This window comes from Cyanistes caeruleus, chromosome 8 (genome assembly GCF_971803275.1).
Source record: "Cyanistes caeruleus chromosome 8, bCyaCae1.hap1.1, whole genome shotgun sequence".
Classification (NCBI taxonomy): Eukaryota; Metazoa; Chordata; class Aves; order Passeriformes; family Paridae; genus Cyanistes; species Cyanistes caeruleus.
The window spans coordinates 22,804,762-22,830,840 of NC_141708.1; the positions used below are offsets into that span (position 1 = coordinate 22,804,762).

A 26,079-nucleotide genomic window follows, 5' to 3' on the forward strand; every position below is an offset into this window, starting at 1 on the left:
ATTTAACTCTGGCTTTCTTATCATTAGTCTTACTCATTTTTCACTCACATCAGTGGAAAAACTCCCATTTACTAGATTTTCATAGGATCAGGCTCAGTGATCTCCAATACTCTTTCAGACTTAGCTGAATATTCCTCTGGGATGGAGGTCTCCACACTACTGTTACTTGTGTGGCCATCACATCATCTCATGTGTAAAGTATAAAATGCTGTACCTATTTACACAGACACTGGTTCTAGAGACAAGTGCTTACACTGCATACACCTTATTGGAAAAAAAACTGTATGCAATTTAAAAGAGCCATCTGAAGTATTTTATTTTTATAAAATTATTTCCTTAGCAAAGCAACACATAATGAAGTTCTTGCAGGCTTCTCTGCCACTAGTGATTTCTAAGCCAGCACCACCACCTGCTGGTTACAGGGAGTTTCCAGCCCCAGAGCTGTTCTCCTGTCTTCAAACCCATGCATAAATATAGAGCAGTATTTCTCAGCTCTTCTTACACCTAGAAATCTTGTTACCAGAAGAGATTTTTAGCAGGTTGGTTGCAGTTCAACAATATTAGCTGAATTATGGTTTTCATAAAAGAGGTAATGTTAACAAAAAAATATATTTTATGCAAAATACTGTAAGTCACAGGGTAAACAAAATTAATCAAATAGATTGAATCTGTTGTATTAAAAGGCTATTGTCACATATGCAGGTTTTATTACTTAGAGATACACAGTTAAATACTCTTCATAACACTAAGAAATGAGTATTTCTTTTTTCTAAGTGGTCCCTATTTTAGTGTATTCCATAATGTAATCAATTCTTGTGAAGCTTTTTTCTTGCTCTGAACGAATGCATCTAAAAAAACAATACCCCCTGTTAAATCTATTAATACAAAAACCAAGATACAAATAACTAAGATTAAATCTATAAACAACAGCAAAAATAGTGATAGCAAAAGTGAAGATGGAATATAATCAATTGCTATGGAAATTTAGGGAAGTATAAAACATAATTCCTAGGTAAACACTAGCAAAAAAAGAGGAAGTAAAACTGCACAATAATAACAAAAATCCCCAGAACTCATATCTTTGCAAAAAGCTCACAGTAGACAGGACAAAATTGAGTGCTGTGGGAAGCAAGGGTTAGCAATCCATCCCATAAGGGTGGGGAAAAAAGCATAAGCTAAGAAATATACTGGTGACAACTAATAACAATGTTACTTACATCATAATTTTGATTCTAATAGAAGGAATACTCAAAGGATGGATGTGTATAGCAAGGATCATATTTTTCAAACACAACTTGAATAGGCTCAAAATACCTCCACATAAAAACTTACTGTAATTAATTCTCTCTGACAATTTCCCTATTAGTAAATAAACCTGCTTTACTGATAAGACTGAAATTTTTGCAGCAACTAGGGTTCAACTCTTTTGAAATATTGTGAGAGGGGAAAGCATGCCATCTCACATTCACTTCATGTAAAATGAAGTGCCAACTAAAATGGCATAAAATCACACAGGCTAGCAACATAGGAAACAAGTAATACTGAATCTACCCAACTAATCTGATATCCATATTTAAAAAAAATGAAATTACATATCTTTTATCCTTTTAGTTTTTACTTTGATACTGAAGCTAGAGGGAGATGCCAACCTTGCTTAATTCATGACAAGGATCAGAGAGATCACAACCCATGATGAGGAACAGCTTTAGGAAGAAAATTTCATCAAACCACACTGCATTGTGCTTGGTCTGGATTCATTACTCAAACCTCGATGAGAATGTGGGCATGACCAAAGAAAGAGAAGGGAGCCCAAGAGAGCACCCTCACTGTTCACACACACAGTGCAGTGGATCAAGAGGAGAGGAAAAAAATAATGGAGAATTTTGGAGAGTGTCAAGGTGTTGAATTAGTTGTGTCCTATAGAACACCTAGTGTGCTCAGCGCTAAAATCACTTACACACTATGAGTATAAAATTAAATACAGGTGATATCCCTTTTCAAAGTAGGTATCATGATAAGGAAGAGAGAAAATTGATAAAACTTTAAAAAAAAAAGGAAAGAAAATTCTGGGGGAAACCACTGAACTGACAGAATTTCTGTTGTATTATCACACCAAACTCACAATAAACTCTACAATCACCTGGAGCTGAGGAACTCTCTCCAACAAAGAAAAAAAAAAATGATGTATAAAACTTCCTAAGATTTACAGGTCAGTTCCTACCCTAAAAGAAACTGTATCAAACACAAATGCCACAGGATGCCAGTATATTTGGAAATACTGTTGCTGCCAGATGTTTTGAGAGTCAGATACTGAAAGCATCCAGAAATCCTATGCTCAGGGGACACTGACAGCTGTCAAGAAAGTCATCTTCCAAAATCAAATTGCTTGGAGCTCTACCTCTGAGGGTTTTATTTTGTTCTGTTTGAGGAGAAAGAAGAGGGCACACAAAAGACTCATATGCTAAAGGCAGATTAAAACCAAATGCATATTTTGACATATTTTATATTCCTCATGGGCAGAACTCAAGGATACTGCTGCGGAAATCTGTGAGACCCAAGGGACAATTTCAGGATGTTTCCTGAGGAGTATGTGGGGCTTGAGTATTGAGCTGAATGTACAAACCTAAGGATAGGATTCTTGCAGGCCCTCAAGCTACAGTTTTAAATGCAAAACAAGAATTTTGCTATTTAGCAGCGGAAGTACCAGTAAAACTGTGGATGAATGAGCTGCAGCACTCAAAGACTCAGTCAGCCAATCAAAAAGACCTTTAAAGTTTGATCAGCCACTAGACATGCTGATACTAGAAATCCCAAATCCAAAAACAGAGTAGGCACTTTCATTAAAGTAACAGAGTGTATTCAAGGATTATTCAGAAGAAACTGAAAGTTCTCCACAGATCATGCTCTAATAAAATCTATATGTGGTAATGGTAACAGGGGAGATCTGAAACAAACATTTAAATAATCCTGTGCTTGAAAGAGGCAAATTCAGGCGTAGGGAGTTCTAGGAATGCCATAAGCACATGATAATGGCATACTGAAGTGCAGATAGGGCACAGGATTCATACTTCATAAATTAACATGCAGAAGGATCTGGTGTCAGCGAGTTAGATGAATGTCAATCCCTGCTCTTACAGAATTTCACACTGATGTAAAATGAGTCAAGTCCAGACTATGTGATTGGATTCTTGGCTTGAGTCTTCCCTGGCACCACAAATTGTTCATCTACTCCTCTTCCAAACATAACCAAGGGTTTCTGCTGAGTCATGTAACTCTCCAAAGCCTAAGATGCCTGCATGTTGGACTCCTTGTATGGAAGAATCCTGTCAAATAGTGAGGATCACATTACTGACTCCAGGCTCTGCAATCTTTGCACCGTGATTATCGTTACAGAATCTCGGCTGAGACTGACATCTGTCCCAGCCCTGCTGTCTGCTCATCTTTTCTCCTGCATCTAAATGAAGAAAACAGTAAGGCATACCTTGTTACTCAGGGCAGAAAGACTCTTGAATGCAAATAATCAAAATATATTTAATTAAATTCTTCATATATGCATTCATCTAGTTATTTATTTATTTATTTTTCCTTGAATAACTTTTCTATGGAACACAAATTTTGGTGGGAAAAAAAAAATCCATCTTTTAAGAACTATTGAAAAATTTAGACCTTTCAGAAATGAAAACTGATTCAATTCTCTACAGAATTTTGTTCATAAAATGAAACAAAAATTACACTTTCATGTCTCAATTTACACAAAATGTCATTTGTCTAAAATTTTAATTTAATGTCAGTAGAATTCTTAAATGTGCAACCTCACACAACAGGATAAATACCTTTTTCTTTGGAATGCCAAAAGCAGTTATTAGCATCCAAGAGTTTGCAAACTATGTTTTACTCACTAGAAAACTTATTTGCTTTTTTCAGAATCAAGTAAAAACAGTGTTTCTTTTCAAAAGCAAGACAAGGTACAAGTTAAGAGTCCATTATTGATGAGAAACATTACCATGTCATCTGAATATTTGGGAAACAAGTCCCATATGTTGGAGAGGACAGTATATGTAGTGGAAGCCAGAGAAGTACATCCTGCTCTATTCAGCAGTGCATCTCACTTCTTCTCATCCTTCTGCTGTCTCATCGTGTGAATTATAGTCATTTTCATACCCTGCAATTCTAAATAAATACTGTATCACTTCCTTGCTGCCGCCCATCTTGTGATTGACTGATCACAGAGAACCTGGCAGTCCTTGCATGTTCTGCTGGATCAGGAATAATTCTAATAGGGGTAAAGCATGAATAAAAGAAAAAAAAAATAATCTTTGAACAAATGCCTGCTAATGAAATATGCTATCAGTTTGCATCTATTGATTAACCACATATTGCTCATGGGATAGGAATAAACATCTTTTCTACATTAGGTTCAAAACTTGCAACTGTTTTTATTCTCTTCAAGAACCTTTGTCCTATCAGCCGATAAAACTTCACCAGCTAGGCAAATATTTATCTTGACTTATAAATTACTGTCCCAGTGTCAAGCTGCTATTTTTACTTAATGACCAGTCCCATAAGGGATCATCTAAGGATGACAGGAGCAGGGCTGATTTTAGACTAAACTGTGTCTATTGTTATATGGCACACCTGCCAGTTCGTTCTGGCAAGAGTTTGCTCAAAAACAGAGCCTCCATTTCCTGTTGGCACTTTTCCTTCATAGAACAGGGTGATGTAAAAACTCTCTCCATATTGTCAGACATCATGTGAGTCTCCATGGATCACCAAGGAGTGAGAGAGTGAAGATAATGTCAGGAACATGGGAATGGAGAAAGGAACATGCGTAGTGCAAACAAAATCTTTTATGCAAGAACAAACAAAGGAGATTGCATGACAAAGATCAAAGATGTTATAATGAATTTTTTGATTTCCTTCAGCAGTTCTTCAGCGTAAACAAGGCCTGCATTCCAATTAAAGTTCAGAAACAGCTACAAACTTCAGATTATTTAAAAAATATGGCAGCAGAGATACTTCTCTGCTGATGCAGATAACCTCAAGTTACTCCTGCCCTCTCATATAATATACCCTTTGTAAACCTCTCTACATTAGACAGCAGCAAGGCATTTATGGTAATTTCTCCACACCTTCTGTCTTGTACCCCATTTCACTCTCCTCTCACTCTTGCTGTGCATCTACATTCTTAAGCAAAGATCAGAAAATCTGAAAATTGGCCCCTGAAGGGGAATAACTATGTCAAAATGACATTCGGGCCTATATTTAGGACTTCAAAATGTAAAGATCTCAAAGCACTTCTTAGCACAAAATGCAATTTAGTGTAATAGATTGAGAATACAGTATTTTCATTCTCTGAGGGGAAGAACAACTATAGTCACGTAGTAGTAAGTCAGTGGCACAGTCAAGATTGGGATCTTTGCCTTGTGGCACTTTAGTTTCCCACTTGCCTAGGTAAAACTTCCAGTCAAACTAAAATGCACACAGGAGTGTTTGACCAGATAATATTGGACACATCTTACACAGGAATAATGCTTTCTCCAGCCTTCCTTTTGGGAATAATTGTGCTGTGCTAACAAGATCTGATCAGTATCAGTGAAGCATGTCTGTGTGGAGCAGCACACATTATGCTTCCTAAAATCTTTGATAATAAGTGGATCACAGAATTACAGCATTCAATATTATGTAAAGTATCATAAGGAAAGATATATCATTGTATTACAAAAACATGCTAAAAGAAGCTGGCCTTCTTTTAAGAAGAATAAAAGAATTTCTTCTTTTAAGAATAGTCTCAAACAGTGAAAGGATGACTGAACTAACCTATTTTAAAGTATATTATAAACACAGTTAAGAACTTACATACTGGAATAAATGTATCTATGATTTTTTAAAAATAAATTAAACTTTTTCCTCATGTGTTCTGTCCAATCTCCTCCCGTCTACGATAACCCCAGTCAAAGCAACAGTACAGCATGGGTGCTTGTCTTGTGGCACTTCAAGAACCACATATGGAGTTATATGACAACAACCTCCTCTTTTCATACAGAACATAAATAATTCACAAGGTTGTGTTTCCTGGCATACACAAATACCTCAGAAGGTTCTAGGTAGTAGAAAATACAAAGACCCAGAAAAATTGTCTTTTAAGTTGCTTATGACTTCCAGACTGGGGGCTGATCCGCTCTGCTGGACCTACACTGACCTGGATAAAATCTGAAGATCTCTTGCTGTAACTCAGTAGATTTTCCTAGCCTAGGTAAGAAATAGGTTGGGTGCCCCCGCTTCCAGTTCTAGAAGTATGAGCCATATAGTATTTGTATTAGTCACTCCTAATGTCACTAGAAACCTGATTAAAGGTATGCACATATTAAATATGCTAGGGCTCTCGTGGAATAATCAGATGATGGATCCACTGTGATTTTTTGCCATATTTCTCCTGTTTTTACAGCAAAATTCATCAAAAGCAAAAACACTGCTATATTATGTAAGAAAGCAAGAGCTTTCATTCTAGGGGGTTTCATACTAAGCTGCATTCCACTTTATACGTTGAAAACTTATTTTGATTTGTTGTATACTTCAATGAGCACCTCCTTCTATATGCTACAATACCTTCAGATTACCTGAAAGGTGTAAGATGTAAGCCAGAAGATTTCTTTTTCTCTCAGTCTGAGAGGAACTATTCCAAGTAGGTGAACATGTTTTTGTCTTGAATTATAAAAGGAGCCAAAGAATAAGGATATAAAAGAAAATAAATTATAACAAGAGTATGATGTGTACAGGATTTACATATCAAAACTTTCGGTTTTGAAGTAATTGGAAAAGAACATGAACTACATATCAAAGTGTGTCTGTGATTATCATGAGCTGATAGTTTTCTGCTGTTGTCATTTCAATATTAATTTGAGACCCTGCCCAATAACATCCACACAGACTAGCTAAGCGTCAAAACAGCAATCAATCTGGGGGACCCATCCTGAAAAATGGTATAACAACTTCCCAGCATCAATGAGCTTCTCAATCCTGCAGCTGTTTTAAAAAGCTTCCTCCCAAAGGCACATTTAGAACTAAATTAAATGCAACTTTGACTTAATTAACGTTTTAAATGATAATGAATACAATGTAGATTCATAGAAGGCATTTACATTGCGTTATAAAACTGATAAAAATTTAATAACTCTTTGTTAATAAGTTATGTCTTTCCAGACCCATAAAGCCTAAGGCAGTCAATGCTGTAGTCCAGGGTCTAATCCAGGTTCCTAATGCAGGTGGTATAAGGAGGCAGGAGACTGACTTGACACTTGACATTTGCTCTAAGCCTGCTCTGGATCAAGCCACTGCTTGTTCATAAATACTTTACTTCATGTAGTAAAGGTCAGAATTTGGGCTCAAGGCAGGGCTATGACAGAAATGCTCAAGCTGAAACCGAGCCAGCTCTGGCATCTGTCGCTTGAAATAGCTTGAAAGCAGTAGAGAAGGAGACCTAACCGGCCAGCATCTGTCCCACACCACAGAGGTAACAGGAAGAATCTGCTGCCTGGTGGTAAGAAACTGTCATGGTGAGTTTCATGACAACCAGCCACACTCCGGAACTAAAAATGCAAACATAATTTCCATGTCACCTTGCATAAGACCCTCTGCTAAATTCACTCCACAGGATGCAGACAGCATCTTTCCTAGCTTGTACCCATAAAAGCAAGCCACTCACTAGTCCCTTCCTGTGACCCTGGCAAGAATCACTACTCAACACAAAGGCCTAAAGGAATTAAATGCAGACTTCTTGATCTTTCCTTCCCCCACCATCCCAATTCTTCAAAGGTTTCACTGCTAAACTTAGCAGTGCCTCCACCCCCTGATGATGTGATAGTTCCTCTCCTTGTTTCAGACATCACAAATTGGGCAGAGCTCACTCTCATCAGAAATATATGCTGCACCACAAAGCTCACCCAAAAAGGTACATGCCTCATTATTTATATTATCTATCAATAATCCAGATTGTCATCTTTCTACCTTCTGAAAACAGCTTAGTTTGGAGGGATTGTTCTGGGGTTTTTTTCTACTATTGCATTTCTACATCCCAGTATTCACCTATATGCTCACACTATGCCCAAAAGAAGGTTAAATAATTTAGCAGCACTCAGGTTCTATTAAAGTACAGAACAATAAAAGGGATTAATTTTTTGTCTTAGAGCCTTACTACACAGCTGAAGTCACCTATTGCAAAATACCTATTGTTTCATGTAACTTTTCCCTCCTTTGTAGTTAACATTGTATCTTCAGTGTTTTAAGAGGAAATACAAAAGTCATGGTACACGGATATATATGAAGAAAGTATTGGTATATATATATTGGTAACTATCTGTTACCAATGCAGAGAAAAGTACAGCTGGATCAAAGAGGGGATCACCTGGACATCAGGAGGGCAAGAAAGGCACACAAAGGGTTGGCTCAGTGAAAACACTGCTCCAGCAAGCAGCTCTTGAATGCTAGTTAAGAGTGTGATTGCATTTATTGAATCAATTCATCCCATCTTCTTTAGTGGAAACACCTGCACGCTTCTCTGTATGATTGCAGTGAGGAGAAGATGGAAAGAAAGTAGGTTATGCAGAATTGCAGCTATAAATCAAGTCTGAAAGTAGAAGAGTATTTTCCTGTCCCAGGAAAGCAGATCTCAAAGTGTCTGGCTTCTGATTTGCCAGTATCAGGCTACAGAGCTGGCTGCAGATATGGAGATCTCCAGCACGTACAAGCTTTGACTTCATGGCAGTGGCTACACCATAAGACCCCTCTATAAAACAGCAGTGTGGGATTCTCCCACAGTGGTATTTTTTAAAATTGCTCCATTATCTGGTTTTATATGTTTTAAAACCTCACTATCCAGTTTTAGCAATACCAGATTTCTCAGCAGTGGCTAATTCTCAGAAGATGGCTAAGGAAGGCGATTCCCTTCATTCCCCAGAAGCAAGATGTATATGCTCGACTTCTTTTTCAGTTGTCTGGACTTGTATCTTAACTGAGTTATCTAAAATAGTATTCTTTCCTAAAAAATGGCAACTAAAATAAACACAGGTACCCATTTTTACATTATTTTCAGTGTTTTGAAAGGGGAAACATAGTCTCGTAGAGGTACAACACTGAATGCATGGAAACTAATGTAACTGAAGTAAAAATCTGTCACCCTAAAAGGACAGTATCTGGAACCAGCTTTATATAAATCACTATTTCACACACAGTTCTTTTCAGGGGCTTAATATTTATATTCTCTGTGCCTTTGAATTACCAAGAATTTATTTGGCACTATGTCTCATTCTAATGTTCCATTTTCATTAATCTCATTAAAAAAAAATTTAAAAAGTAAGTTAGACTATACAAATTTTGCTCTCTCACTGTCCACTATACAGAGGTGAATGTAACTTTCACAGAAGTTAGCTTTAAAAAAAACAACAATCTGATTAAAATTGCTTGTTTAGGACCTTATGCCATTTAGAAAGAAGAGCATGTCTTTCCTTTCCCAAGTGTTTTCATTTCCAAGACCCACTAGTTTATTTATTCCTTCAGTCTCTTTTTTCTCAAAACACTAAAAGCATACTTTTGGCTTTTTATGCAGGACAAAGATGAGAAAATGTGACCACAGAAAGGTCAGTGGGCTATATAAAAGAGGAAGGATCGATGCAGCATGAGCAAAATTAAGAGTTTCAAAGCAAACATGTCTACTTTCCTCCTGTGGCCACTGCAGAAATCTCACAGCTCAGAAAATGTGTGTAGAGGGAGGGAGCAGTAGTACCACCCCACCTTGTCATAATCAGAGCATTATAAATATAATGTAAATGTGATGATATTCATAGGTGGATTGAGCATCTCATAGTCTCTAGCTACCACAAGGTGGTATACACATCCTGTGAAAGGAAACCCCTTGTTGCTAAAGGGTGAAGAGAAAATTCTAGTACTGAAGTTGCCTCCTGACAGGCCACATACCTGCCCTTCTGCATCTCAGCTCATGCATGACAGCAAGGAGTTCCTCTTGTCTGGGCTGATATAGCAGGACAAGAGAAGTAGTAGGTTAGAAAAGCAGAGGATGCTCTCTTGCATTCTAGGAGAAATAAAGTATGCTGGCTTTTCAGACAGTATTTCAGGAACCTGGGACTTAATAATTGTCAAGTCATTTAGAAAAGCCCAAGCACAGTTGTACAACTGGTGAGTTTCAGACACCCTGACCAATGTCTGTGTGTGTCACACAACCATCTCCTGGATAAGTCAGTAAGTTAGACATCATTTCAACTCTCAGTATAGAATTTGACTTTTTCAGTTGTAAAGACACACAGGCAGAGTCTGAAGTAAGAAGTCAATAAAGAAACCAGATCTTTTCTTGGCCTAACTTGCTAAGGTCACATCACCAGTTATAGTTTCAGCACAGTTTACCAACCTTGGTACCCAGAATGTTCACCTAACCTTGTAGAATGTGATTTTAGGTACTTTGAGAAAGATTCAGCAGATGACTTGTCTGTACAGAATAAAACATGTCCTGACACTAGAACACTATATGAAATACATGGCTTTAAACTGGGTCTGGCACAAAGGTAGACACATGCTTTGATTCTTTCAAAAGTTAAGCTTTTTCCAGCTTGTCTTAGCATGGCTCTTTCATGTAAGATGTCGAAGAGCCTGGGCTGAACCCTGAATTCAAAATATAGTAATAATTATTCTTGTTTGTCACCAGAGATCCCTGATATTCACCAATGCAGAAGTCTTCCCATAAAGCTTCTCAGAACTACAAGAGCATGCCAAAGCATGTTTTCTTACAAGCTGAATTAGATGTGTCTATGAACTAATATCAAGAATAATCTTGAAAATTTAGATTCCCATGACAGTGGGTGCAGTGACAACTTTAGGAAAGGTTTCCTTTAGGAACATGAACTTTTCATGTTCCTGAGAAGCACAGCCATATGGTGACGGAGAAACACAGAAATTAAGTGGTTCAGGTTAAGATTCTGTCTGTATCAATTAATCATTTGAATGGCACCCCCCAAGACTTGGCACAGACCTAAGCAGAAACATCACACTTGTTAATAACATAATTTCATTGTATAAACCACCTCAGGTTTTTCAGTGGCTTAGTGCCTCTCTTCACTCTAATTGACTTGAGTCTCCAATGCAAAAAATACTTGGACCATTTGCTATTTATGCAGCAGTCTACGAAATACAGCTAAACCTGAAAAAATGTAGACACATTAAGACTTAAAAGTCTCTTTCCTTACATTTAGAAAAATTATAAGTATTTTTTGCAGAAAACAGCCTGTAAACTCAGAAGCTCTTTTAATGTAATTATACTTATTAAAAATATGATTTTCATTTGCTGAAAGTAGAAACAACAATATAATAACAGAGAGACTTATTCACAGTGGAAAATACACTGGAAGTGTTATTTTCTCTGCAGATTATACAATCAGAAGATTAAATCCTGTGTACACCAGTGAATATGTAAATATATATCTTCTACTCCACATCCAAATTTTAGAAAAAGCACTAATTCTTACAAAAACTACTCATTGTTTCTTGAAGCTTCATACAATGGTCTGTTATTTTATTTACCTTGGAAAAAAAGCCTGCTTTTATAATCAGAAGTTTTTTTTTTAAAAAAAAAAAAAAAAAAACAGGACAGAAAGAAATAAGTACATTAGGCAATTGTAGAAGCAAACCAACTCAACTGGGGCACCACGACCAAAGCAAGCCCTGTAATAGTATAATGACCTTTAATGAGTGTCTGGGGAAACAATACAGTCGTAGCATAAAAGACAAAGGGCAAAACCCATCATGGCTCCACTGACACTAATTTAAAATGATTTTCAGAACAACTAAAGAATGTAAGAGAGGTAATCTGATCCACCAATCTGACCTCACTTTGATTCTGGGGCCCTGCTGCTGCCATTTCTAATTGTCAAACACTCTACATTTCACATCTGCTCATATTTAATGAAAAGCTGACTCTCCCCACCATTCTTTGAGCTAACTAGCTCTGTCAAGATGGGCATCGTCCCACCCCTGTGCACTGCAAAGAAAACACACTGATTTCTATTGAAGCCCTGCCAGTCTAACACTTTCTGCATATATATATTTTAATTGGAAAAGAAAGGCTTATGCTGCTTTGCAAAGAGTGTGAATTGGTATTGATTTTGGTACTTATTTTAACAGTCAAAGGTGACTAGTCTCACAAGGGGAAGACTGAGATCTCTTTTGATTTGATGGAGTGACGAAGGGGGGAAAAGGCCCTTGAAAGATAGGATGCTAAAAATCCTCGAAGGTATCAATATCACTTATCCACCAAAATATAACATAGCTAGCTCTAACATGTTTCCAAAAAATGCACTAGCTTTTGGTGGAAATAATACCATTATTGTGGAGGATTTTGGCTCAGCAGGCAACGCAATCAAAAATGTTTACTTTATCTGCCTCTGTAGAGTCTTAAGTGGACTTGAAAGCTATGGTAAACCTACAAATTAGTTTTTCTTTCCTTGCCAAACAGTGCTAATGGCAGAAATTTTACCCACTTGCAGGGGACATATTAATTTATCCTAATCTGGTTGCTGTTAACACCAGTGCCAGGACCCAGCCACATACTCTCTGTACCAGTCTGTACTTGTACAAACTCCACCAGGCACGGTGTTACTGAGGCTGTTACACTGTACAAAAAACTGCCTGCAGCAATTCTCAATGCAGGGAGGTTTCTTGTTCACTTTTCTTAACAAAATATGTTTTCCTACATTTTACCCTGATAAAAGTCTTGTTAAAGGATAAATCCTGTGATTTAGAACAGGACTTAAAACTAAGAACCGTCCACCTTATGGTGATAACATGAGTTTCAAGCAAGTAGCTAGCTAGGATGTTCAGAGCGCTTATACACAGGTAGAGAAGACATCATTTTTGGTAAAATCTCCAAGAAATCCTATTAGAATACCTCTAACTAATATGGTCTTCAGACAAAAGAAATTTAACAACTATAGGATTGTTATAACTGTGACTAGAAAAATAGTTTAGAGGTCAAAATAGTTAAAGCACAATCATTCACCACTTGGACTACATACTGCAATGCATATGGTACCAAAAGACAGCCAGGTGCATAATCTAAAAACTACATTATAGTCTTCATAGCAGAAGGCACTTTGTCCATAATGACTTGCCTTGGAAAATGGACATGCTTCCTGATCAAAACTCCAATCTACTCTCATAGCTGTATCTGAATAATTTTAAAGCTTCTCCTTGCCATTTGGGTAGGGAAAGGAAAACAGCTCCTGTCCCAAGACATAGTTTTGCCTGTTAAGAATGACTAAATAGGACAAGAAAACAAAACAAACAAACAAACAAAAAGCCATTTAACAATCTTCCTCAGCTTTTGACATCACACTGATAATCCAAGCTTTGGAATACCTATAGTTTGTCTGAAGAATTAATGACCATGCAGAATTGTGCTAGGCTCACTGTCTTCTCCCTCTCAAATCTGATCTTTCAAAAGAGCTTTCAGGGCATGCTTCAGAATGTTACTGTCCCTATGGAACAGATTCCACATTTAATTTCAAAACTTTTGTACCAGGGATTTGCATCAGCCTAATTTTTCTAAAAAGGCACTGCAAAAAGTGCAACTATTTTTACAAAAAGTACAACCATTTTGGTGGCTTCAGTATTAGACAGAAGATCCTGCCTTACTGAGAATGAAGAATTACAAACAAAACTAAAGATAAAAGTAGCAGCACAGAATAGAATTCCAGCTAGTACAGTTCAGCTATTATGTTGTATCCTGTGTATTTATCCACTGCCCATCATATGGTGCTCCAGTGCAAGCATTATTAAAGCTACCCACTATGGCACCAGTCACAGATTTAGACACAGGTCTGGTCTTCTACTGAAGCACTTATTGCTAAATAAATGACAATTTGTATTGTATGAATTAAATAGAAAAGATGTCACCACACTGCACTACTAAGGTCCTGCAGGCTATTGCAAGAAGATACTTCATAAAGAGCACACGAAGCAAAATAATGATTTACAATTTTTTTGCATTAAAAATAAAAACAGAAATATAAATAGGGAGCTGTAATCAAATCTGGGGTTGATTTTTTAAAAAAGCATCAGCCCGGTAAAACTCACAGAACTACAATGCACGACACAAGACAGGGATGATACCACAGACACCACAGACATGGAACAGCATGTGTTGGTGTTAAAACTTACAGGCACGTAAACTGGTGGAGCAATCATTAACAGAGACAGAAGAAAGTGGGAAGGCTCTCTCAAGGGTGTCCATGTTACTATGTACACTGCCTGACATGCAAGAGCAGTCACGCTCAGAGCGTCCGCAATCAAAACAACATGCCAGTCTCATTCTCTTGTAGATGGACATCTTGGCTATAACCATGTGTTGGATGGGAGGAGAGGAAGAGCAGCAGGTTAATGGCAAGGTCATATATATAACAAGGCAGCTGGAAGGTAATTTAAGGGATTTAATACAGGCCTTAGTTAATGTTAACAGTCTTGACCCAGGAAAAAAAAATGCAATGAGATTATTGATAACACTTTGGCTGTACATTAAAAGTAGGGCAAAAGATTAATTGCTCTTTATTTCTGTTCAGTCTTAGAGGGTGACCGCAGCCATGGGGAAAAATTACTGTTTACAGTCAAGTGTTTGGATCAAAATAGAACACAGTAAAAGCACAGAATACTAAGAATATGCTTTTCCCTTGGCACAATTAATACCGTTGGGTAAAAATGAAAACAAAATTTTCTAGACCATTAGATATTTTTGGCCTATCCCATTACCTGTAAAAATGAGAGATTTCTTTATATATAAATATATATATGTATGTATACACACACAGAAACACACATACACATATATTCTTACATACACACACTCATACACACATATGCATTACAGACACACACACATATATATACATATATATAAATATATTTATTCTTAAACATGTTATAAAAATTTCTCTGTATTAAACTGTGCCAAGGAACTCCTTTACTGCAATTCATCACACATTATTAAAGAGTTACAAGATATTCATAAAATTTTCCAAAAAATTAATTTTGCTTACATTATATCTTCAGGAATTCAAATTAACTCTTGACAGAATACCAAAATTTGCCCATATAAGAGACAAAACTAAAAATGGTAAATATGCTCAACATTAAGATCAGTTCACAAATAAGGCATCACCAAAAGCACACAGAGCATTGGTCCACTGAAACATGCTGAACCAATCATTGGCATGGTTTCTGCTCTGGATTTAAAAGTCAATCAAGAACAAAATAACTGAACGTAGAATTAGGTGTTAGTTCCAAAGTATGTGCCAGGTTAGACAGAACATCTGTATCTTTCAGTCATCTGAATGTCCTTGTTATGTATTTCTAGAAATACAGAGCACCCTATTTTATAAATGCATGTATAAATACCATTCTGGAATTTTGTATGTCATCTGAATCAGGTATGATTGCCTCTCAAGAAATCCAAAGGCCATTTAGATTGTTTCACATGTTGCACTGAACCAACTTTTGGTAATGGTTTAGATTGAACTGACTCAATTATACTAAAAACAAAACAACACTGACAGGCAAAAACAAAACCTTAAAAGCAAATGCAGAAAAAAGGTAATGTTTCTCTGGCCTGTACCTTCAGTTTAGGATGTCTTTTTTGTATTATGACATTAAATTTAAAATAATTTTTTTTTCCAGTTTCTTAATCCCACAGTCACCAGGAAAGAGGGATTGAAATCACTCAGATGGGTCAAGTCCTGTTCTAAGGCCTTGATGGCTTGCCATACAGTATACTTGTCAAGCAAGGGTAACATTATGATTGTGGAAAACAGGCATTGAGGGAGATGAATGAGTGATCTCTTCAGCAGCGACTCCATTCCTCTAAAACTTTGCTCACATGACTAATGCCATGTTCTTTTAGCATCCTAGTAGAGTTATCTTACAGCTGTTCAGAAATTCATCATGCAGCATCAGGCTTGTTCATTGCATAGTACATCATTCCTCAGAGCTTGGCTTTTAGTAAGAAGGTTTCCACTGCAGCTTTTGATGCATACACATTCAAACTACACAGAAAATTCAAAACAGCATTTTCCCATGTTTTCCCTCTGTCTAACTCTTCCCAACACATTCTTTAGTTGAAAAGTTGGACAGCAAAAGAAAAGTGAAGTAAGTTATCAAAAGTGTGACAGTCTTTCCAGTATGTCTTTTTTAAGGAAATGAAAGAAAAATAAAGGGTATTTGTGAGACATGCTAACAGTAGGTGAGGTAAAAAATGCAGGCCCATTTTGCTATAATTATAGCTGTTTTGAAGAACTTTTTCTAATCAAACACTGTAGCAAAACACACTGCTCAGAAATTCTCAACTGCTATGTCATTGGTTATTAACAGTCCCTGTTTTCATTTACTTCTGGCCATATCTTGTCAACAGTCAATAATAGGCTAGGACACATTTATGAAAATTAAAAAGAAATCATCCTTAAGGGCAAAGAAGTCTGGGAAGGAAAACTTTTTGTATCATTTTCATCCAACTTATACCAATAAAGTTGGAAATTTAAGGCCTTCTCTTCAATAGGGGAAGGACATGATGGCGTTTCTCAAAAGCAATGCCCTTCAGGGACTGTTTTTAACTATTATTGTCAGTTGTTCTGGAGATCATGCATCATTTGAATATTTCACATCATTAACATGCAGGAAACAGGCTTGGACCTGGAAATATAAGTAGCAGAAAGGACTTGCCATAAGGGTTTTAACCAGTATATAAGCAACTGCATATCAGAGCAATAACTTTTGGAAAGAAAACATGCTGTTACTCTTCATTCCTTTTATACAGTCAGTTACATTCACACCAAATACAATACTTATTTTAAATAAAACAAAACACACATTATTAGTAGGGATGACTAGTGACAAGATCAAAGACAGGACAGAAATGATTTTGAATGGTTCAGCCACACACATACCATTGTCTATAAAACTTCCATAAACATTAACAGAAAATGGGAATCAGCAGAGAGACAGGGGGACCTTAAGAACAGCCTCTGGGTGTGTGTTAAATTTATCTGACACCTGTAGAACCTGCATAAGAATCAACTCATTTCTATTCCTAGATGTGTTATAAATGTTGAATAGAATTGTAATTTGATACTGGTGAAAACAGTAGTTGGGACATAAAGGAAACTACTTCCCTATTTTCAATTGTATAATAAATAGGAAAAAAAAAAGGAACAACAGATCCTTCTACTTAATATGATGACAATCACATAACATTTGTAAAACTAATCAGTAAAGCTATCAGGGAAAGTTTTTATGGACATTAAGACTGCTTAAATCATTTACAAAACAAGGCACATATGAACTACTCATTAAGAGCAAAAGGAGAGCAAATTTTCTTTAAATTACTTATCAAGTAAATAAATACCTCTAGAAACTTTTAGATGCAATTTTTCTCAGAAGGCAGTAGCCTTCCATTCTCTAAAAGAAAGAATAGTTCCCCAGATGTCTAAGCTGCTTACAATACCTTGCTTTCTGATCTCAAAAAGTCAAAAAGTCCAGTTAAAATGTGTAGATTGTCTGGATCTGAAGTGTTACTTAAAGTTCACTAACAGTAATGGGAAATATTTCCAGCTGCAAAAATAAGCAAAGGAAACTGCAGATTATTCTCTACCTAAAATGTCAAGGAACAGCTCCTTTTTTTTTTTTTTTTTTTTTTTTTAAAGAAAGCAGAACAAAATATTCTTTCTCTCCTGATTTTTCTGTAGCCCATAGGCTGTGCCCCATCCTGGTACTGCTCCCATCACTGCGGTGCTTTCCCCGGGCTCAGCGGAGCCAGAGTAGAGCTCCGAGGACATCTAGTGGCTCTCTCCCAGGCAGCAGCTGCTTAGAGCAGGAACGGGAGGTTTCCTGACCACCCAAAGCTATGAAAAGGTATAAAAAGGTCCCAAAACACTTCAGAATTGAAATGCACAATGTTATTTCAATTCATCAAGTTCTCATGATCCAAACTATGAGTGAAAAATCATCAGCATTGAAGGGCGACCGGAGCGGTGCGACCGCCTGTCAGCAATGCTGGTTAGCATCATGAGACTGAAACACAGACAGGACTTCCCCCAGCACAGTTTCAGTTTCCTGAAAAATACAGCAGCCTACCTTACACTGTTTGTGAGAATTTATTAACCCTAACACAACAGGCAAACCTATCTCTCCTTTATTTAATTTTTACAAGACAACTTTAAGACTAGCAAGTGAGCTTGTTCACTCTCTTGCCATTTTTTGCTGTGAAAGACAACCGGTTTCTTGTTTGCTCCAATTCACATGCTGCTGTTCTAGGTCAAAACTGCAAAAACAGCAGGAGACCTGAGTGGACATCTTGCCCTATTTTAGCAGATATAAGAATGACTCGAGGTTTTGATACAATGGCACATTTATAGACCAATTCACTTTAATTTTCAAATCTGATCATGACCTTTCCTTCATTACCTTACAGAAGACTCTCAGCCAGTGTACTCCCAAAGCAAACTGCATTTCTAAACAAACTTAAGCTATTGGGGAAATGGAAACAAAACAAAACAAAACTACATGACCTTTTCTTTTCTAGTTCTTTCACAGCGTGAAGAACTCCCTTACTTGTTTATTTATTACCATTTAAACAAATTTCTTTAGTTCAGAAAGGTCTCAATATAAGAACATATTTTAAATAAACACATTGCTTCAGATAAATCCAGATTACTTCCAGTATTTGGCCTCAAAGTCATTAGGATTCACCATTTCATCCACAGAAATTAATTTATTTCTTTTATTGCTGATCCTTATCATGCTGACCTGTTTCACAGTCTGCTTTTTCCTGCTGCTTCATCTTTCTGCTGTGTCATTCTATTGGCTAAAAATAGATGTTTGGAGAAATTTCTCTTCTCTCTTTGAATATTCTCTTCCACAACAGGATCTCAGTCCTTTAGTGTAGTTTGCAGGCACCACAATAACATAAATAGTAAATAATGATAATCATAATGCAGGCCACCATGATTTCAAGAAGGCCAGACTTTATCAAGAGAATAAATTATTCCTGGATTCTTTGCAAGATCCTACAGTGTGTAGAGCTAAGAGGTGAAAATTATCTCAATCCTGATTAAGACCTGAAGTGTTTTCATACAATACATTCAAAATATGTGTTAAAATGTTGAAGTTTCATGCCCTCCTTTACTTAGAAAAGCAGCAGTTTCACAGTAAAGTTACAGCCTCAGTCTGGCACAGCAACACTGCACGGCAGCTAAGAGATACTTGATCCCCCCTGCTCTTTGAAAGAACAAGCCCATATAATCCAAACACTGCCCTACAACCAGTACATGTCTTTGAAGCATTTGTATTTCTAAGCAGCAAATTCTTTCCATGTCCCAAATGCTGTATTTACCATGAGTGTACACACAAAGTGGCTGATGAGAGCCTTCATAGATTCTGAACACTTTTAAGTGGTATGACCCGGATTGACATGAAATGGTCCATAAAGCTCATATTCTATATATAATAATACTGTTAAACTTTACAGCTAAGGTCCTGAAAAATCAGTGTGTGCCTAACTAATGTCAAACCCAGCAAGCTCAGGAAAGTAATCACTGCAGCTTGTTTCCTGGAAGATATCTCTGGGTTTATACATTAAAAACCACGCTTTGTCTGGCTTTCCCCCGTAACTCCTTTTTTTTCTGTCACTGGTGAGAAAAAAGTTAGATAAGGACAGTAAAAGACTGGCTGTGCTACTCTTTGTGTCAGCTGTGCAGTGGAAAGGACAAAGTATAGAAAAACTAAATGGGGAGCTGACAATTGAATTGTATTTAACCAAGCAAAGAGTGCTACAGTGGCAATTATCCCAGCCTCACCAATATCCCTAAAAATTCAAGAGATATCTCTACAATAATTTCAAGAAAATGCTATTGCCAAGATCTCATTTATATTTAGGGATAAAAAATAAGCTTGTGGAAAAAAAGGGCAAATAGGTGGAAGAAGGGGAAACTGCTGTATTTTCTTCAACGTCACCCTAATCTCCATTGGTGTAAACGATGAGAAACTTGTGGGTATGACGTCACTGCTACATGCAACATAAATAAAGAAAAGAACCAAAATACTGAACAAAAATACTCTCTGCTAGAGAAAGACAGGTTGGACCGCACTCTGGGCTACAGGGAACCCATTTTTACTCACAATAGATCACTATCAGTGTGCAGTTAAAATATAGTAGGGGCCGTGTTCCAAGGCAGCAAGAGGAAAAATAAATCAAAAGTTTGTCAATTGTCATCAATTACAAGAAATTCCGTCAAACACATCAATGTACACATGATTTGTCCCTTCTGGGGTTCAACCCCCACCGTTCACAGCAAACACTGTCACTGGAAAAAATATATAGAGAATTAGACCATAGCTGTTGCACAAAATGAAAGAAACAGGAGGAATAGGTCATCCAGTTTAGAGATTTCGTCCCAAAGTGGTTGCGTTCTATACAAATATATACATGTATCTGGCCTCTTGCTGCAAAAACTACAGTTAAATGGAATAGGAAAGAGATTTATAACATTAAAAAAAAAAATAACAATCTCCAAATAGAATTTCCACACAAGTATTTCTTTGGACAATATGCCATCAGCATTTATGTGTTATTCGGGGAGTGGGATGGGTAAGAAGAAAGGGATGGCAAAGAAACTGCAAAAGGAAAGCAGGATTACATGAATTATCCTTGGCCTTGTAGAAATGTACTGATCTGCCCTGAATTATTAATTTTAGGCCTAACAAGTTTGGACACATGGCTATGGAGGTCAGACTCACGTTTAGACCCCAACAATACCCCAAGCTAATGTTCAGAAGGTATCTAAATTGAAGTGCAACCTCAAATACATTATTAAAGAATGTGGGTTTTAAGCATTATGGGAAGCTGCATTAATTAAAGCCACCATAATTGAGTTTTCCATGTAAAGATAGTTTTTCACATTTCAACAGAATTCAACAGAATTTAATTCACCTGAATGTGTCAGTATCTTTATACACAACCTTTCCTTTCATCTTACATATTTTCCACATTCAGCTGCCTCTAATTACTATGTTACTTGCTCATTAAAGCATGTATTTGTCATAGAGAACTATACAGATGCATGTGTCAAAAATCAAACTGGCATAGTGACGTATTACATGCTGACAGAGCAGTTGACAGTTTCCTAACGAAATAGGGAAAAAGTTTCCTCAATTTATACTTCATTTTGGTTAGAACTGCATTTTTAAGACCAATGATTTGCATCATTTACAGATGGATAACATACATAAATTTTTTCAAAAGTGCTCAGTGATTTGAAAGCTAAAACATTGTATGTGAATAACAGACTGCACTAAAGACTTACCTTAAAAACAAACCTAAACCCAAAAAGCAGGTTCCGTAAAAGGGATTTCAAAATTGTCAATAAAAATTGAGAAAAAAAAATCAGTAATTACTATCAAAATTTTTAATTTAATTTTTTCTGCTGGCTGACAGCTCTTTAAAAGCAAAGTAATTGCCTTATTTCTAGTACTTGTGAGCATGCTCCTCATTGAAAGCTGTTCTCAGCTCTACAAGCTGCCTGCTGTTGTGGTATTTGTGACCCCTTGCATCTAAAAAACAGCAGGAGATAGGGTAGACTAAGGAGAGGGGAGACAAAAGGGAAATTTATAGTTTATAATTATATTTTAAATTTTATTCTGACTGACCATTATTCTTCACCTGACTCAGAGGATTCCCTCAGTGTTCAGTGCTCACTGCACCACCTCTGCCAGCCACCTCCTTCTTCTGCCTCACTAACTCAATCATTTTGTTTGTTCATCTGCCCAACACCCTTTCATTTACTGGACTGATATGTGTGACCATGCCATTTGTAACCCTTCTACTGCTACTTACAGAAGTTGCTGCTCTTGCCTCTCCATGGCCCTACTGCTGGTAATATCCACTGTGTTGGCTGGGTCATACCCTGCTTCCTCCCAGGTTCCAAAATACTGAGAAGGTTACCTTGATTCTCATTAATGTATAATAAAGGGCTCTTATCCTCTACAATGTGAGTTCCTGATTCCTATCTTCTAAGAGATGACAATCAAAAGTGTAGTTCTCACATTAAACTCAGAGATCTTTGGGATTTATTCTTTTTTTAAGCACGACATGTTTAAAAAGCATACACCATGTGAAGGAGAAGAAAATAGAAATAATTTTTTTGTTACTGTTGTTTTTTGTTGTTTTTTTTTCCTGACAGTACCAGATAAAATGAAGCAGGTAACATATTTCTCTTTAACTGTTGAGTAATTTGGAAAAAAGATTTCATTTGAGAGTTACAGGCACCCTGAGGCATCTGTAACTGGCTTTACCAGAACTTACTCAGCAGACTCATTGGCTTTGGCAGCAGTTCAAAGGTCACATTCTCACATGGATAAACTGTTCTTGAACAATTTTTTTCCAATATGTTAGGCAATGCATACATTCCTTCCACATCAGGCATGCTTTCCATGTGCTTTGCTCTCCTTGTGGCTACTGGGAAGATAAATACCATTTTCTGTCAGTTCCAGCTGCTTTCTCCCTATCATACTATTGTTCCACACTCTTGGTGTTTTGGAGGAGAGGAGTTTTTTAAAAAACCTCCAGTGATAATTTTTTTTTCTTTTCAAAACGATCTTCAAGAGTTCATCCACTTCAGATGGTACTTCAGTACTCCAAAAGGCAGAGAATGTTCAGCTTAGGCTTTCTTCCATCCTCTGTAGTAGTGCACTGATAACACAGACTCAAGCTACAAATAAGAGAGCTTTTTCCATTCTAAAAGTAATGGTAAAACAGGCATGATCAAATTCTTCTGAGATCTTTCAATTTACCTAATCAGTACTTTTGAACTGAATGATCTTTTTATGGCAGAATACCATGGAAAACACATAAATATTTATATATTCAATGAGAAATTGATTCCTAAATAATTTTGCTATCAGTATTACAAATATGCATGGGTCAAACACATCTTTGTTCAAAGTGTGGTTGTGATAGTTCCTGAAATGGGTCCTTTCAAAGTATATATGGGTAAAATGCTGATTGCTGCATATTTACAGAAATTCAGATGCAAAGTCTCATCTCCATTCAAAAACTCAATTATTTCTCCATGAAAAACTGTCCAAACAGTTTAAGAACTTAACTAAACCTCATATTAGCATTAGAGCTAAAAGGATATATGTAAGAGGCACTAATGTTTTATTCCACACAACCCTTTCCTCCAGTAAAACTGTTAATTTATTTCAACCAAAATTTATATAAATAGCTATATGATAAAATATAATTCCCTAGTTTCTTCTTTTGCAGAATCAGGTTCATCAAGACAGTTATTTACTTTACAGAAAACTATTGAAATTACTGCATCTCTGCATGTTATGAATGAGAGAAAAACTTCAGTGTTGGCTAATTAAGTCAGAAACCTCCACAGTTAGGTTCTATCTTGACTTGATTCTTCAGTTTTTGTTAGCTTTGGACTTCAATTTACTTTTTAATGAAGACACAGGTGTGAGTGATGTGAAATGTAATAAAAACACATGGAGTTCAGAAACCCAAATAGCACTTACTACGTTGCTGTGCATGTATTTCTTAGCTTTTCTGTACCATTGTGTAAAACACATAAATGCATGTGCAGGTATTCTTCAGGGCTGACCAGTTCACGAAAAGGAGAGGAAGGGAGGGATAGAAATATTACTTACGCCGTTTGCAGCCACATTTTTTTATCCTTTTTGGATCCGTGATGTCATCATGACAGGCCTTGCAGTAAAAATATGCCCTGGAGAGACAGAATGGAAAAAATGACACATTTCTTAATCCATATAAATGAAATTAGTCCCATATTTCCTCTTGTTCCAGTGACCAATTAATGAAACACGCCAATGCTAATTTCCTTTAATCTTTGAAAAGGTTTGGACATTTAAAGCAGGAAATATTTACTGCAAGACCATCAATTTCAAATATAAGGCTCCAACTCAGTATTTCTTTTAATATACTTTTATTTAAAAAGTAATTAGAAGAATGTATGATAATTATGCCACAGTGTACTAGTTCATTTGTTTTTCATCTTAGAAAAAAGAGCATCCAACAAATTTTGTCACAAAAAAAAGAGTTTTTTGTTCTTATCAGCTATACCAGGGTGATTTTTTTTTAAAGACTGTCTAGCACCCTGTGCCAGTTATTCAGGTTGAACATTTGATTGTTACTGTATGATCAACATTGTATGTTGATCTTTAGTGAGGGCAGAAACGACCCTGGGAGCTATCAGCCCATCAGCCTCACCTCTGTGCCTGGAAAGATCATGGAACACATCCTCCCAGAAGCTGTGCTGTGGCTCATGGAGGACAGGCAGGTCATTCCAGACAGCCAGCACAGCTTCACCAAATCCTGCCTGCCCAACCAGCAGCTTTCTGTGGTGGTGTGACTACATCAGTGGATAAGGAAGTGCTACAGATGTCATTTATCCAGACTCCTGTAAAGCCTTTGACATGGTCCCTCACAACATCCTTCTCTCCAGACTGGAGTGATGGGTTCCATGGGTGGATTAGGAATTGGTGGGATAGTCGTGGTCAATGGCTCAGAGTACCACCAGGCACTAGTAACAGGTGGTGTCTCTCAGGGTTCTATATTAGGTCCAGTGTTATTTAATACCTTCATTAATGGCACAGAGGCATCAAGCGCACCCTCAGCAAATTTTCAGATGACACCAAGCTGAGTGGTGCTTTGGCCACACCTGAAACACAGAATATCATCCACAGGGACCTGGACAGGCTCAAGAATTGGGCCTTGGGAAACACATGTGGTTTAACAAGACCAAGTGCAGGGTCAGGGCAACTCCCAGTATCAATCCAGGGGATGAACAGATCCAGAGCAGCCCTGCTGAGGAGAATTTGGGGGTGCTGGTGGAAGAGAGGCTGGACACGAGCCAGCAATGTGCACTCACAGCCCAGAAAGCCAAATGTGTCCTGGGCTGCATCCAAAGCCCCGTGGGCAGCAGGACAAGGGAGGGAACTCTGCCCCTCTGCTCCACTCTGGTGGGACACACCCGCAGCGTTGGGGCTCCCTAACACAGGAAAGACATGGACCTGTTGGAGTGAGTCCAGAGGAGACCCCCTCTTAGACAGGTTAGAGAGATCTTGCAGGAAGGAGCACCTCTCCTACAATGAAGGGCTGAGACAATTGGGATTGCTCAGCCTGGAAGAGAGGAGGCTTCTGGGTGACCCAAGTGTGGCCTTTTAGTACCTGAAGGGAACTTAAAGGTAAGATGGGGCAAGAGTATTTACAAGGGCATGTAGAAACAGGACAAGGGGGAATGGGTTTACATTGAAAGAGGGATGGTACATTTAGAATCAATATTAGGAAAAAGATCTTGTCTATGACAGTGGTGAGACACTGGTACAGGTTGCACAGAGAAGCTGCGGATTCCCCATGCCAGCACAAGGAGAAATAAGGAAGTGAGAAAGGATAAACTTCTAATTCCATATAAGATTTCCTAAAATTTCTGATTTAACAAGTATCACAAGCATCACACTGCCCACAGGAGCATTCAATCATGACCACCAAGTCAACATGTCCTGTAAGGCTGCCATGACCCTTTTCATGGGGATCACCCAGCTGGACTCTAGAAGGACAGTTACAGTTCTTGCTGGCATAGCAAATGAAACATACTTTTCAACCTGATGAATTTTCCCTGCCCTTGTCTCCACTCAGGATAGGTCAGCTCCCTGCCTATCTTCCCAACTCCCTCTTATTGCATATTTCTCAATATAATTTGGCAGTAAGAGGCAAAGCCCCCACTTTGCAACCACCCACATATTTTGCTGACAGTAAGATCGTTAGATTGCTACAACAGCTGGGAGGCCACTGAAACAAAACAATCTACAGTCCAAAATATGAAAAAAACCCAAAACCAAACCAATATTAATACACAGCCTGATCAAACACAGCCTTTGGCCCTGCAGCCAGGATGATTACTACTATTTCTTCTAGATTAACTATAGCATGGCCACTGCAGGTGGAACTATACTGTT

General features: G+C 37.4%; 1 protein-coding gene across 48 annotated transcripts in view; it reads right to left on the bottom strand.

The window, feature by feature from the left end:
• Positions 1–26,079, bottom strand: part of KCNMA1 (potassium calcium-activated channel subfamily M alpha 1) — a 431,738-nt gene that overhangs the window by 76,431 nt on the left and 329,228 nt on the right. For 24 of the 48 annotated variants that reach the window (XM_086901436.1, XM_086901432.1, XM_086901431.1 and 21 more), the window contains one exon: positions 23,752–23,828. In XM_086901436.1, coding sequence (XP_086757562.1) covers positions 23,752–23,828 — 77 coding nt within the window. Of the gene's footprint in view, positions 1–14,217; positions 14,392–20,217; positions 20,227–22,399; positions 22,553–23,751; positions 23,829–26,079 lie in introns of all 48 variants that reach the window. The other 24 variants (XM_086901419.1, XM_086901412.1, XM_086901406.1 and 21 more) reach the window with 4 other exon arrangements.